Genomic DNA, 15,103 nt, shown 5'->3' with positions numbered 1-15,103 from the left:
CGAATCAAAACGAAAAAATTTAACGATGATTGTCTCTAGTAAGTTGTTCTGTTCGTTTTTCTTTAAATTCTACTTAATTGTGGTGTAAATTTGTCTATGGTTTCAAGCAGCGGCAATCATAGGCTACACAAGGGAACAAAACACTACACAAACAAACCGGCTCAAGTTCTCGTAAGACTAATAAAAAGCAAATTTTCGTCCCATTCCAAGAGGAGGTGCGTAGCAGCCATTTTGTTTCATGCGTATCGTGTCATTGTACTTTACAGTTCGTTCAGCACGCACAGGAAGGAAGCCATATTGTTTCCGTTCAATTAGCACGGGACTCAAATATTATGGACGTATCGCTGATAAATTGCATTTCAAGTGTTTCGTTCCACATTGGTGTGTGCGAATGTCAACATTCGCTAGTGGGTCTAATTAACTGTACTTTAAATTTATGTTTTCTTCATCTGTTCTCGCAAATATTACCTAGCTAATGAACTGAACCACTAAAATGTAGCACGCACTGTTCCATTTCTGCGTCCGATACTATTAGGATTTGTTTTCCGGATTAAAAGTGCATCCTCACCCGGCAAGGGGATCGCTCGTGTTTCTGTTACTTCGTGCCCGCGTTCTAATGCAGCAACAAATAAGGCAAATCATTGTGTCACTCATTCAGCTAACCGTTCTCTGTTTTGCCAGCATGACTACATGCGAGGGCCTCACTAAAATGACGACGTAACGTTTGGGGGGCCTCCGAGAGGACGACCTAAGGGGGATCGAAGGATGATCGATCGTACTGCTAAATAATTGTTTAATTTTTCATGTTTTAATTTAAAAGCGCCCGTGGTCTTGGCGCAGCAGAGTTGCTTGTTGTTTCTGTATCGTTTATCGAAAAGGAATTATTGAACGGGTTTGGATTTTTATAAAAACGTGGTAACATTTTTCATCACTGCAAATCTGGTTGTTTCTTCACAAAGCTTAAAGCATTAGCGCACAAAGCATTAAGCACAGTGCAGCCCGGCGGCCCGGCGTGTTCGAAACTGTATTGCCCATACGAATCTCCTCACAAGCGAGGAGCCACTTCCGGTCTTGATTTGCCTGGAACAAATCGGTACGGTACCCGGAACGTTCGTTCGTTCCGCTTGTTCGCATGGAGCATTAGAAGCGGAATCTTAACTAACCTAATACAATGTCTTTTTTGTGTGTGTAATACTTTGGAACCCGACTCTCTTCTTTGTCAACCGACCTTGGCTTTGGGAAGCCAAAGCCCCCCCCTTTTCACGGTCAGCTAGTTCTACCTAGGTCCGGTTGCGATCAGAAGTAGGTACAAGTTTATCATCTCCGTACTAACATTAAAACCTTCCGTCTCCTTCGAAATCATAACGATCGGTCGAAATAGGGAGCGTTACAGGCTTAAGTATGCGCCCGCCCGCACCAATCGGTTTTTATACTATATCTTTGGGCTATAATTCATCTTTAATTTAAATTATTTGGCGTTTTTTTTCTTTTTTAATATTTGCCTCCGCTGAGGCATGAGACATGGCTTCCGAGCACGATTTACCAACCCGCTACCATCTATCAAATTTGGTTCGCTCGGCCACCCAACAACTCTAGCCAAGCCTTTATGGTAGCCGCCGGCTTTCAGCCCTTTTAAAACGACTGCGGAATACGTCAGGAATTACTCTACTCTACCTTCTACTTGTGTGTTGCCACGTTGCAGTTTGTGGCACAAGTTGCTATTAACGCCGTGGTTTGCTTTCCCCGAAATAAATCAAATTGTTGTTATATGTATGGTAAAAAATGTAATGGCGGTATGAAGGATGCAACCGAGAATACAGACTTGGGCAACGTTGCTCTATGGGTTGAGCTTTATGTTACAAAACAGGATACGCATAATGTGATACATATATAATACTCTCTTACAATACGGTTACACGTTTCTAGAATGTTTGACAATAAGTAAGCACCTTATCGAAGCCTCGCACATTTGCGCACAAGTGTCGGTTTAGAAAATGCATAAGGACCGTTGTCCGACCAAAAAAGTGTGTTTCCATTTAAACTGGAGTTTCGCTCGTCTGAAGTCTGACAACTAAAAGCAAGCTGGACCGGAACTGGTTCGTTGTAATTACTGATGGTTATTTCTTTTAAAGCCCTGAAGACGAGTGTCGGCGCACTTTCGTCTTTGTAAATGCCGCAAATGCCAGTTTTTGCGGCCCAAAAAGAGGAAGCGGAAATAAACCCTTACTGAAACAGCAGCGCTCTCCGCTGCGTACCATTAACAATACTGTCTAATATTCGTAGCAAAAGCTTCTAATATGAGTTGATGATCACCTCCCTTTGGTCATTTGTATCCGAGCTGGAGAGGGCTGTGCTGTGGGCTACTGGAGATCCAAAGCAGCGCGCGCGTCCAAAGTTAAAAAGCGATTTTAAAGCACCAGTTCCCCCGTTCCCCTTCGGCAAAGCGTAACCGTATTCGAAATCTTGGTTTACCGCCCGCCCGTGATGTCGGCTGCCTTTCTTCCGGCGGTTCAGCTTCTTCACATCGTCCGGGCAATGGGCAGAGTGATGGTGAGCGATATTGTGGTGTCGTTGGTGCCGGCCATCGACTCCCGCTCCGGTGGCTGGTAGCCAGAGAACCCAACTCCCCCCTGTCCCCATGCAGACCCACCGGCACCACCACCACCAGAACCAGCACCATCCGGTTCCGTGCGTCCGGTGAGAATGAATCAGAAGATGGCGGCAAACTTTTTGGCCAGGAACTCCTTCAGCGGCTGGTAGTACTGGTACCGGAGGCAGATCATCTCGGGCCAGTCGCGGAGCGCCGCGAACAGCTCCGAGTCCGTCTCGAGCACGTAGATGGCCGACACGACTAGCGCGACCACGACGAACAGGAACGAGGGCACGAACGCGTGCAGCAACGAGAACTTCTTCACGTTTTTCGCACTATTGCTCGCGTTCTGCTGCTGGATGATGTTGGCCGAGTGGTTGGTGACACTGTGCAGCGCCAGCGCCGGTATGTTGTCGGTAGTGTACGCCTGCCGGTGGTGGTGATGGAGATGGTGGCCCCCGGCGGCGGCCGCCGCCGATGACGACGACGACGTCGGCGCACCGTGCCGGTGGTGGTGGTGGTGGTGATGGTGCTGCTGCTGAAGATGGTCCGTGGCGTTCAGACTGTTGAGCCCCCCGGCGAAGCCCGACTCCGACGACGAGTGGTCGAACGAGTCGCGGAAGTAGTAGTCCGACAGGTGGTCGTTGCTTTCGCCGTTCGTTTTGCGCGCCTCCTCCGACACCGTCTCGAGCATGGGCAGTGGATTGTCGGTGCAGTACACGGACGACGCCATGTGGTCGCTGCAGCCACCGAGCGGCTCCGACATGGTCGACCGAGGAAGGCTACTGTATCCTGTCAAAAATGGGGAACGCAAATAAACCAACGCAACGGTCGGGGTTAGGGCAGAAAGGTGAAAGGTAGCTACCACCGACTTACGGGACTTACGGATTTCCGCCAAATCACCCTGCGGGCTGGACGGGGTCGCCGGGACACTTTGGGCTTTCCTCTTGCTCGGGCTGGTGTTGTTGAGCTTCTGCTGCCGGAGGGCCTGCAGAGCCTCGGACATCAGCTCCCGCTCGGTGCGGCCCGAGTACCGGAACTTGGTGCCCCAGGAGAAGAATCCACCGCCCGATACGACCGACGCGTGCTGGCTAGTTGGAAGACTGGGAAAAGGTACACGTTAGGGAAGCTCCCCACTGACGACTCCGTTGACGACTTACGTAAAAAACAGCATCTGCTCGATGGAGCACCGCCACACGTAGCGACAGGCGGCACCCGACGGGCACTTGAATCCTACGGTGTGCTTCTTCTGCAAGGCAAGTGGCGGAATATCCCGGTTATGGCGGACCGAAACCAACCTCGGACCAGCTACTTACCACCTCGCGCCGATCCTCCGAGTACGCCAGGTGGATGATGAACATCTTGCCCTCGAAGTTGATCTTGTGCACCTCCGGCCACCGGAAGTGCTGGGTGCGGCGCCCGGCCGCGAACGTGCTGATGCCGGAGAAGTTGATGCCCAGGTACAGCTGCGTGCCGCGGTGATCCTTCACCGGGTGCGGATCGATCCCGTACGTTTCGAGGCTGCGCGCGATCCCGACAAACTCGTCGTGCACGGCGGCCGCCTCCTGGCCCGGTTCGCGCTTCTGGTGCAGCTCCATCGCCTTCTTCTCCAGCGGGTCCGACTGGCGCAGGGCGATCTTCAGCGAGGCCACATACTCGCCCGCGTGCGATTCCGCATCGTAGTCACCGAGTTCGTCTGGCGAACGGAGGGGGGATGTAAGGTGGGAAACCATTAGCCGGGTAACCGTCCGTGAAGCATTTAATTAAATAGTGTAATTTATACGCATTTGTTACGACGCGTAGGCGCAACATAAAAGCAACCGCGACCCGGGCCGAGACGCTAGAGAATCGCGAAATCATGAGTCCTGTAACAAAGGTGCTGCTGCTACTGCTTTGCTTGTCGATCGCGGCCGGTGAGATCGTCAAGCGTTTACAGATCGACCGCAGTGGCAACTGTGAGCCAGTCGACGCTTACGACGCCATCGTACTGCCGGACTTTGCCATCCACCATCAGCGTAGTGACAATTACTTCAACGCAACGATAAGGGTGCATCGAGAGATCAGTGGACCGCTTCGGGTAAGTGATCGACACTTTCTGCAACTGGACGGGTCAGCAGCTACTAACAATCGCCGTTTGTCGTGACGTCGCCAGTATCAGGCTGCGATCTATCGCTGCGAAAAGGACCTCAGCAAGTGTGAGTACTTTACCGCGATCGAGGTGAAGGACCTGTGCGAAGGCTTCCAGGACGAGGAGTTTAGCGCCCGGTTTCTCAACAACGTGTCGCGTAACTTTTCCTGCCCGGTGCAGCCAGGCGAATATCATTTTGTCAACAGTCGGTGGGACATGTCGGCCATCGTGCAGCTGCCCGGTAGTGGCTACCAGTGGAAGGTCACCACCAACGTCACGGAGGGGGCCACGAAACGGGTAGTGTTCTGTACGTCCTTCATGGCACGGATAGTGATCAGCCGAAAGAGGGGAATCAGGACGAAAGCTCAGTCGTAGGAAGGAACATTGGGCTCTCGAAGATGATCTAAGTTACAACAAATAAAAGATTCTTAAGCAAAACTAAATATTCTCAAATGATTTCTTTTGGTCAAAAATGTTCAAGAACGCATAGACGCATAAAACGTTGTCTACTGACAACAGTTCGAAACAATCCATTTCGCATTCCAACTATTCAAAAATAGTTGAAAAAAGTAGAGCGCGGAATAAAGAGCAGTAATGTCAATTCACTCGCTTGATTCATATTGCGTGCCGCAAGTCTAATTTTGTCGCTTGTTGGACCCAAAAGTTATCCGAAATAGCTTGATAACTATAACTTAACCTTTCATAATTTCTGACGGAAAAAGCATTTTGCTGAAACATAACCGTGATAAAAATATCGTCATTGAACGATCATGATCAGGGTCAGGATGAAAAAGGTCGAAAGAATCTTCCGACATTATTTTTTAATGAACGATATTGATTATGCAGTCCATAAAGTAGGATATTTTCAACCAAAAAACTATTAACTCAAGCATTGCCAACCTTGCCTCTTAAGCTTCTAAAGATCACGTCACAAAAGAAATTGATCAGCAGTAATAGGTACAGTTTTCGCCGGACTTTTCCCATAATCATTTGTGTTTCAGATAATTTTGTAGGATGGTATTTTAAAAATTATCGTTAGAAAAGGATAATGTGCGTGTTTGCGAATCAAATGGTTAGTTTTACGATTGTACTAATAGAACACCGTTGAATTTTCTTTATCTCTAATAAAGAACTATTAATAAAATTAATCACCTCTCTCTTGATTGCAGGAATAGTTTTTTACCCCAACGGGCCTAACCGACCGCGGCCACGGGTTGGCATTGGTTTGATTTTTCAGGGCGATGGTACAGTAATTTTAAAATTCTATTATCTTTTCGCCACTCTCCTCGTTCAGTGGTTCCGTACATGAGAATACATAAAGAGGAAACAACATTTAATGAGCCATTCAAATGACGGTCTACATTTGGGCAATTAAAACCTTACATTTAATCTCCCCCGTACTTAGCATTATTCGAACTGATCCAAATCTGTGTTCGATCTCGCTATAATGATCTTTAGCCGATGGGTATAAAAGAGTGGACTAATCGCGTTGAACCGTCAAACAACTGAATTCCAAGTGCGAGTGTAGTTTCGCAATAGAAAAATGGTGACTGGAAGCGTTTTCCTGCTAGTGACGCTCGTGGTCGGGCAGTTGATTACTCTCCCAGTGGTGACCGCTAAGGTGATGCCTTGTTAAGACCTAAGCCGGTGCTATTGTGGGGTCCAATAATTTGTGATTCTCATTTTTCGCACCCACCCAGTTCTACAACGTCACCACGTACGGCAACTGCAAGCAAATGGGAAACTCGGCCGCTCGTCTGAGCGACGTCAAAGTGTACGGAAAACCAGGCGCCATCGTCTTGAGCGCGGTTTTGGACGTGGAACGTGAGATAGACCCGCCGGTGCATTTGCAGCTGGTGGTGAAGCGCTGCAACCTGCAGAGCCACGATGGGTGCGAAACCTACGAGCGCGTCTCGCTGGAAGATATTTGCTCGAAGATCGACAGCAACACCATCCTGCAGAAGTACATGGAAATCTTTACGCCACCGTTGAGCTGCCCGTTGAAGAAGGTGAGCTCATTCAATGTTTTAGAGGGTACCGGGTAGAGGATAAGTACTGGACATTCGAGTTTGTGTATAGCAGTTCTTAGCAGTACTAAATTCAGATGGTTCAAAATATGACGATGGGTTAAAGTATTGTAATCTTTTCCTTCTCCTCAGGGTCGCTACGTGGCGGAACAGTCGGAACTAAAGCTCCGGATTCTGGAGATGTTTCCCATCGAGAACGCGTTCTGGCAGATGGAATTCTACTTCCTGGACAAACGCAACGAAACGATGCAGTGCGATTACGCCGAAATAGCCGTCACGGACGAGTAGGATTCGGGTCAAGCTTCCTCCCGCCGGCCTTACCTTGCACTATGAGCGCTCCCAGGGCGGCTGCCTCACCGGCGGAACAGTATAATCGACCATGCCGCAGGTCTCGCTTCAGCTGCTGATACAGCATCAGTTTCCCATTGTTGGTCAGCCGAAGAGGATCGGCGGGATAGAATTTGACACGGAACGATAGAACGAGTGGATCCACATCTGAAATCACATGTTTTCGGAATTAGACCAGGGCAGATAGAGTGGCGGCAACCAACAGCGACTTCTACCTTGAACATGCAGAATAAAAAGCAATAAAAATATTAATTGTGGCATTAAAAGGCGAAACAAACTTGTGAAGCTCCAACAAAACAATCGCACGGGGCGACTAACGATTCCAAACCACAGCAAGAAACATTGAACCAGGCGAAAAGAGGTTTTGTAACAGGGTTCTAGGGTTTAAATTATACGGCAGACACTTAAGAGACACTTAAGAAACAAATGGACAGAGAAAGAGCGATAAGAAAAGCGAAAAAAGCGAAACCAATGTCGGAAAGAAACGAAGAAACGTCGGAATACGAAGCAAACTATTCTCGGAAACGCTGTGAGTTCTACCTTTCACTTGTTTGATTATAGTTTTGGCCAAATCCAACCAATGCTGCTTGTTATGGGGTTTTCAAATGGTTTGGTCGTACGTTTTTTGTTAGCATGTGGAGAGAATTTGGAGAAGAAATATTAACACGGTGCTAAAGGATACAATTAAATATTAACAAACGACCCGTTCTCGGAACGGGCGCATACGGCCAGGAACCGGTGTTTGGTTAGCGCGCCTTGTCGAAGAGTGTGGTGAAAATACCACGTAAACTGGAAAATAATTAATCTTAGGATTTAAGATTAATTAATCTGTTTCTTTAAATATTTTTTTACTATCAAAGTTCTAAAATTAATCTGTCAGTTTGGCACCAGTTTTTGTTTCCGCAGTGTCCACCGAACCGAACATTTAAACTTATGGTATTTGCACTTTTCCCTCAAATGATAGTTCTTTCCAAGCCTACTTGATATTTTTAACTATACTACATTAATTTTTTTCAATATTTGGTACATTTAAAACAGATGGTACAGTTGCGTTGCAATTCATCGGATCGGATCGGAACCACGAAACTCGCTCCTGTCTTTGCTACGGAATAAGAAAAGACACAGAAAGAGCTTTAGACAACCTATTTGTGCTTTCAAAATGACGTTTATGCACGCAACTAATAAGGTAATGGACTCTGCAGTCCTTTAGTCTTTAAATGCTTCACAGCGAAAGAATATTAGTTCTTATCTTGTATCTTTTTATATCTGACGAACATCCAAGGATCGTGAGGGTTAGTTTCGACGTCTTTTAAATGGTCACCGATAATTGAACTCTATTACGACCACCTAAATCGAAGCCATGTCAAAACGGAAACTAAAACACTACGGGGCTACCCTTTTGGCAGCAATGAACGCCAAACTTCCATCGAATGTCGGCGCTACTAGCTCATTTTCCGTAGCACACTCGTTTGTTTGCAGTTCACGTAGCATCGGATCGGTTGCTGGGATCGCGAAAGGAGTGCGTCATCATACGTCACCGTCCGTCACGGATGAAATGCGGTGCTCAAAAATCGGTGAAATTACCCCAAAAATAAAACCGACAATTAATCGCTGTCGTCGGCCACCGGCGCGTGACCGGCCAGAGGCAGTTAAAATTTTGGATCGGTTTTTGGCCGGCAGTTGCTGTGATAGAACCGTTTCGAGATTCGGACACTCATCACACACATGTCGCCGCGCGAGGTTCAAGGTTTAATGCAACATTTTCCCACGGACCGTCCGCTAACCCATTGCAGGGGGGGGGATGTGACAGGGAAATAAGAAACGGTCCGCCGCAGCACGCGCGCGCCTTACCCGTTGCTTGGCGGTGTCCACGAACCGCAGCCCGAAATAGTCCTTCTCGGTGATTTCCAGCTGTTCGCAGACGTAGTCGAGCAGAAAGCCACCCTTGTGGTGGGGCTAAAATTAGAACCGGAAAGAGAAAGAAAAACACGCGCGTTAGGTCCATAGGTCCTCCGGTGACCATATCTTCCAGTGCCGGAATCATAACATCCCCGCCCAAGGGTCCTTTCATGTGACGGAGCTTCCGCACCACACTCAGTCTCAGTAAGCTCAGGTTGCGGGCGGCCGGCCGGCCAGGTGGCCATCGGTGGAATTAATATCGCTAATGTATAATTAATGTAAAGTTTACGACAGCCTCGGCGACTGGCCCGGCGGCGGCGTATTTTTAGACGGTACTGCCCGATATCGCCGATCGACGCTCGGGAAAATTGGCTCGGCAGGACGCAGGAGTAGCAGTGTGGACAGAACGTGCCCACAGCGACGACGACGTTCATCGACCGGAAAATCATGCACCGCGATCGAACCGTTCCAGGCGCGGCGATAAACCGTGCCAAAAGCCCGCGTGCCGCGTGGGACCGGTGACCGGTGGAAACGACCCGCCCGCCCCGGGGGAGTCGTTTCAATTCAAAAGTCATAAGTCATGCCTCCGCATGGTCCGCAGCTCGCCGCTGCCGTTACCGTGCGGTCGTTGCGGTCTAAAACGGACGGTGTCCTTCGGACCGCTTCGGAACCATCTTCTCGATCGAAACGTGTGTCCTGTGACGTGTTTGCTTTTCGCTAATCAGCAGACGCGCACCTCGGCCCGGTCCCGGGCCGGTCCCCCCGGGCCACGGTTCTGTTTTGTGCTTAGGTCAGCATAATCGAAAGTGAGAGGAGGCGGTCACACCGGGAGCGGGTTGATAGGTTTTTTGCCACGGACGAAGACATTGTTGCATTGTGCGCGCTCCTTAGTAATTAAGCACGAACCCGAGGAGGATGGGCCCTGCGAGTCCTTGAACCAAATCGTGACAGTGGAGCTTTGTTGAATGTGCAGAGTCCTTGACACTTTACGCTGCGGACTGTGGACTTTCCGCGCTGCAGCTCCGCGCACAGTCTTACCTGAAACTCACACTCCAGCACATCGAGATCTTCCAGCAGCCGGACGGTGCACTTGTAGACGACATTTCCCTCGCTGCGGCTCTTGAACATAGTAGCGGAGTTGGGCCGGAACTGCGGAACTTACGGACGAACCGGAGCGTGGCTCCCGCACGGAGGGGTCGGTCCGGTTGCTCCTGCTGCAACCAGCACGGGATGATCTGAGGAGCCGGCACTGGCTCTCAGCAGACATGCGAAATCACTTTCACACACGTACCCACACACACACACGCAGCATCAAGGCTCTGCCCTCCCCGGACACACCAGGACACCAGCTCTGGGAGCTCGCACGCACAGATACCAGAAGCCCCCGCACACTACGTGCAACTCTGGGACACACGGGGTCTCGTTTGCATAAGACAGGCAACCACCACCGCCCGTCGTCGGCCACTGTTGAGGACACGCACTAACTCCCAACAGGCCCGGAACCTCAGGCCCGGAACCGAGAACCGTGTTGTGTGGAGTTTTGCAACACAACAAACCATCCAAGCAGCGCCCGAGCACGGCAAACACGTCCGGGACACTCTGCGGAACACGGAAACGGTCGCGAAACTCCGACGACCACCGACGGAAGGAAGGTTGCTAGGGGCACTCGCAGTAGCCTACTTTCACCATTGATTTTACACCGTGCGGGTGGATCGTGCGGATGCCTTTAGTAGCACCACATCCTGCGGGAGGCGAGTTTTCAGGCACCTCTCCTGTGTCGCGACGTCCAAGAGGCGCTGACCACCGATGTGCGATATACTTCCGCTGGCCGCACTAGTCTCGACACCGTTTGCTGCTGTGTGCGTGATGGGCGAACACACACACACACACACGTTGCTGTTGCTGCTGCTGTCAAACCGGACGCGACAGGACGAACCGATTTCCCACAAAGGATACACGTGGTGCTACGCTTCGGTTGTAGCGGTGTGCGTGTGTTGAGGTTTGCTCAGTCGGGAAAAGCGGAGGGAAAACTGAGCTACTCTGTATAGGGATGGCAAAGCACTGAGCAAGCGGGATCCTTTTCCAATATGGCGGATTATTTGACTGAACGGTTGAACTGAACGACTGAAACAAGGAAACAAAACTAATGCTGATAAGTTTGGTGTAATCAGTGCTGCTACAAGGTTTCGATAACTTTTCGTTGGGAGTGTCATAGAAGGGACTTAAGATTTTTCGAAACAAGTTTCTAACATACTATTCAATATTAAACCATCCTTCGTATAATACAGTAGAAGTCCACGAAATAAAAAAAATTGAAATGCTGATGCTCTGATAGGCAAGTGTGGATATTTTAGGCAGGTTGGGACTTAAAATTAACGTTATATTTTTCATAAATAAAAGATGCGTAGCTGTACCGTTTAACAATCAATTGTGATATTACTATGTAAGCCATACTATTATCAAATATTATTGTTATTATTATTATTTAATATTTATATATTGTTGCAAAATCCAGGCAATGTAGCAAGATTGAACACTTACAGGACTGACTTAAAACTAGTAGTATAACTAATCAGAACGTAAAAGTATCTAAAACGCACCAAGTTCACATTGAGTGGAATTGAAAACGGGACCCTGGCAAAATGGGTTTATTTTGGAGCGAAATTCTCGAGCATTCGTTGCTAAAAATCTTTGACAAGCAGATATCGCGTAAGATTTTCTTTAGTTTCAGAAAATTGGTCATTTCTAGCCTACTGACGAAAAGTACTTTGTTGGGAAGACGGTATTATTACCACCCAAAACCTTATCGAAAACGCCCAAAACGCAAACATGCCATAGCTGAGGATATGTCTTTAATAACTAGGAGCGTTAGTAGTGACTAGTTCGAAAACAATCTACTCAACCTCAACGATGAAATTTTCCAACACATTTCATTCACACCAATCATCAATTTAAGTGGAAAGCTTTCAAGTTGGATGCTGGTATGGCACTAGCCGTTCTAATAGAAAAACTAAGATTAAAAACCGCCAGAACCAGGCTACGAATAAATAGAGTACATCGCCAATCCTCTTCCTGAAACGCTTGTAATTATTGAATGCGTGAGGACGTTGACCTGCGGTTGGCCGAAACATCGCCGACGGAGACGCACCGTCGTCGTCGATACCCAGCGCTGCTGCGGTTCGTTTTCGGCCGCAAAAGAAAAGTGCGGTGGGTTTTGTAATTTGTTCTTTTTGTCGTCATCACTTTTCTTTCTTTCGCTTTGGTTTTTCTACTGTACGGTTGCCCGTTGCTTTAAGAAATTTACGAGGGTTTCTAGAAATGATTGTCAGATCGATGTCGAAAGATTGATAAGTTCAACAAACAGTTACGAATCACAGTCGTAAAAATTTTATGTAAATAAATGTTTCTCAAGGCGACAAACTCAGTATAATTTAGAACCTAAATAAAGGAGTTTCACTTTAATCGTTGTTAAATTTTGAAGAGCAAGGACGCAGCAACAAATTGAAGTTGTAAACAATTGTTAATACACGTGATCGTGTCGTTCATGTACCGGCGAATTTCGCAGTGCATGATAAATCTCCAACATGCGCGGTCATAAATAGCTTACATCTGAAAAGGTCTTCTAGGCGGGGCTTGGTCCATGTTTGAATTAGACGATTCTCCAAGCTACTGTCAGCGTGTGTGTTAAATGCTTCAAATTTAATTTGATTTTTGTCAAATTGTAGAGGAGCACTTTAGATCCTCTAGCAATGCAGTCCGTACGTACTAAAAATTTACGTATTATGAATTTTCAAAAAACCTAATATCATTTCTCGGCCTCCACTGCGCGCGGTTCCAGCCCCTCGAACAGGAAAGTGGAGGTACTCTGGAGGTCCGCTGAGTGGGCAAAGCGGATCATCATCATCGCACAAGCCGAAGGTCAGTCGATCGTCGCGGAACGGAAGAAATCGTGGCAATCGGGGCAAAATAAAACCTAAACACACAGCACCCCGAGAAGCAACAAACTGCTGCTTCCTGCGGCTGCGGCCACTTGTAGTGCACGCACGCACGCACTGCGCCGCGATGGTCGCGATCGCGCAGGTTGCGCACCGACCGCACCGGCCACAATGCACGGGCCGTGGGCAACAGCAACAGATCGGGGTGATCTTCTGGGGGGGATTTTGCGCAAAAGCGCAACAGCCCCTCCTTGCACGGTCCGGTCCCTCGCACAGTGGTTTAGACGCACGAGAGCCAAAAAACGGACATCACAAGTCACAAAACCGTCTCGCCGTGAGCGTGGCCGCGGCGGCGATGGACATTTTCACTTTCGCCACCACCGGCCCGGCATCGGAGGTTGGTGCGTGCGTGCGGTGCCGCGTGTGCGCGTGTGTTGGTCGGGTTTTCCACTGGCCAAAAATATCTCTCTCTCGCCGCCGCCACCCATCGCGCCTTCGCCTTGCGTCTACGTCAGGAGCGGTTGCCAAGTTTGCCGCTCCTTGCGGTTGAAACCCATCGGTTGAAACAGATTCTAAAATAGGATCAATGCCAAAACCGGTGGCGCACACGGTGGTAATCATCGACGACTATTTCACTACTATTACTACTATTACTACTACTAATACTACTACTCCTACGGCTGCTCGTGGCTAGACCTTTCCAAACACTGAGATGTTCGGTTTTGTGGGGCCACGATACCGAAGGGTACCCTCCTGTGAAGGGTTCCGTCACACCAACACACAGCCACAGGCACACCAACATCACCGTGTCAGAGGCAGGAGGAAATGGTCGTTTGCGAAAAACCATCGCTCCCGTGGGTGTGTTGTGGAGGGTTGTGGTTGTAGGGGTGGAAAAATGAAAAACAAGGGGAAAAACATCGGCATGGGCAAGGTGCAGCACGAGTAGGACGAGCAACCGAGGCGATCCTATGAATATACAGCAGCCGGCAATGAAAAACCCACGACCCGCTCGGATTCGGATCTCGCCTCGCCGTGCGATCGATGGCGATCGTCGGAAAAGCTGGCCAGTGTGAGTTGGACGATGGAACGCGTAACTTCTAAGCTCTGTGACTGACAGAACGACGGAATTTGGTCCCCAGCACCTCTGCTCTGGTGGTCTCAGCTTGCTGACAAAATAGGAGCTCTCTTTGGAGTGACTGCTTCCGGCACGGGTATCGTAGGGTATACGCCGCATAGTAAATAGTTTACCGAGCTTGCACGGTGTGTGCAGTCAAGGCTAAGTAGGAAGCAGGTTTCACGGAAAAAAGTTCTATATCGGTGCGGGAACGAAAAGAGCGGCGACGAGTTGTGAATAGCATTTTTTTTAAATACGTCGTTTGCGTAAGATCCGTGCGTAGTGAATCCTGAAGCAGAACGAAATCATTTTTTGGCAGTGCGCACCTGGTTAAGGCCCCTCCCCACAGTAAGTTGCCGTGGAAGCAGCAGTCCAGTCATTTTTTGTTGTTGGTCGAGTTGTTGAACTTTTGTGGTGCATCAACCATAAGAAATCGAAGTGAACGACCGGGGTTTGGAAAGAACGGTCTCGGACTCGGTCTGGGCCCCGTGCATGACAGTTTAGTTAAATTGGATGGTGCTCGGTTAATGGTGGTGCTCGGTGAAACATTGTACATTGTGTGTGTGTGTGTGTGTGAGTGTGTGTGCCAGAGAGCCAGAGTTAATCGCGATCGCAACTGATCGCCAACCTCGAGCGTAGTATCTCTCTAGCATAGCTCTGTAGCTACCGGCACGCGGAGGCTGTAGAAGCAGAATCTTGCAAGCACAATGGACAGATCAAGGTAAGTAAATGTCACACATTCGGGACTCGATTGACTTCATGCACTGCCGGTGCAGTTACGTGCGCCCCCTTCTGCCAAGGTGCGGCCAACGATCAGCGAAGGACCTGGTGTTGTGTGGTGAACCCATTTTAATGCCAAGGTTGATTGGACCTTACCTCGCGCAGCGTGCGCAACCTTCTAGACCCGCGCGAGTCGCAGGTCCTTCGAGAAGCGCCGTAGTGATCGCGTAGTAGCCCTGCCCGCCAGTGACCATCGCTTGGTGTGCGAAATACCACGAGCAGTTGATCCTGATCGTGCACTCGACACTCGACACTCGTCCGTACAAAGGACGAGCCTGGGCG

At 49.1% G+C, this 15,103-nt stretch overlaps 3 protein-coding genes across 3 annotated transcripts in view; 2 read left to right on the top strand and 1 right to left on the bottom strand.

Annotated features, from left to right (window-relative positions):
- Positions 1-1,935, top strand: part of LOC128270729 (apolipophorins) — a 9,786-nt gene extending 7,851 nt beyond the window's left edge. The window contains exon 10 of the mRNA XM_053008144.1: positions 1,927-1,935. Coding sequence (XP_052864104.1) covers positions 1,927-1,935 — 9 coding nt within the window. The remainder of the gene's footprint in view (positions 1-1,926) is intronic.
- A 773-nt stretch (positions 1,936-2,708) lies between these two features.
- LOC128273728 (FERM domain-containing protein 5) lies at positions 2,709-10,120 on the bottom strand. Its single transcript, XM_053011758.1, has 8 exons — positions 10,031-10,120; positions 8,945-9,049; positions 7,634-7,676; positions 7,067-7,240; positions 3,907-4,286; positions 3,751-3,839; positions 3,467-3,693; positions 2,709-3,382 (listed from the first exon to the last, which is right to left on the bottom strand). Exons 1-8 carry the CDS (start codon positions 10,118-10,120, stop codon positions 2,709-2,711), a joined length of 1,782 nt encoding a protein of 593 aa, XP_052867718.1.
- Positions 6,455-7,033, top strand: LOC128273729 (uncharacterized). The gene is made up of 2 exons (XM_053011759.1): positions 6,455-6,727; positions 6,878-7,033. The coding sequence occupies exons 1-2, from the start codon at positions 6,455-6,457 to the stop codon at positions 7,031-7,033; spliced, it is 429 nt and encodes a 142-aa protein (XP_052867719.1).
- Positions 10,121-15,103: the final 4,983 nt, after the last annotated feature.

Source organism: Anopheles cruzii, chromosome 3 (genome assembly GCF_943734635.1).
Source record: "Anopheles cruzii chromosome 3, idAnoCruzAS_RS32_06, whole genome shotgun sequence".
In the NCBI taxonomy this organism is placed as follows: Eukaryota; Metazoa; Arthropoda; class Insecta; order Diptera; family Culicidae; genus Anopheles; species Anopheles cruzii.
Note: the sequence above shows the minus strand (reverse complement) of the source record. Positions and strands in the feature narration are given on the sequence as shown.

Coding starts and splice junctions, on each gene's coding strand:
- LOC128273729 (XM_053011759.1), top strand. CDS start 6,455: ATGGGAAACTCGGCCGCTCGTCTGAGCGACGTCAAAGTGTACGGAAAA. Junction 6,728..6,877: donor TGAGCTGCCCGTTGAAGAAG/GTGAGCTCATTC, acceptor CCTTCTCCTCAG/GGTCGCTACGTGGCGGAACA.
- LOC128273728 (XM_053011758.1), bottom strand. CDS start 10,120: ATGTTCAAGAGCCGCAGCGAGGGAAATGTCGTCTACAAGTGCACCGTC. Junction 7,677..8,944: donor TGGACACCGCCAAGCAACGG/GTAAGGCGCGCG, acceptor CATAACAAGCAG/CATTGGTTGGATTTGGCCAA. Junction 3,383..3,466: donor GGCGGAAATCCGTAAGTCCC/GTAAGTCGGTGG, acceptor CATTTTTGACAG/GATACAGTAGCCTTCCTCGG.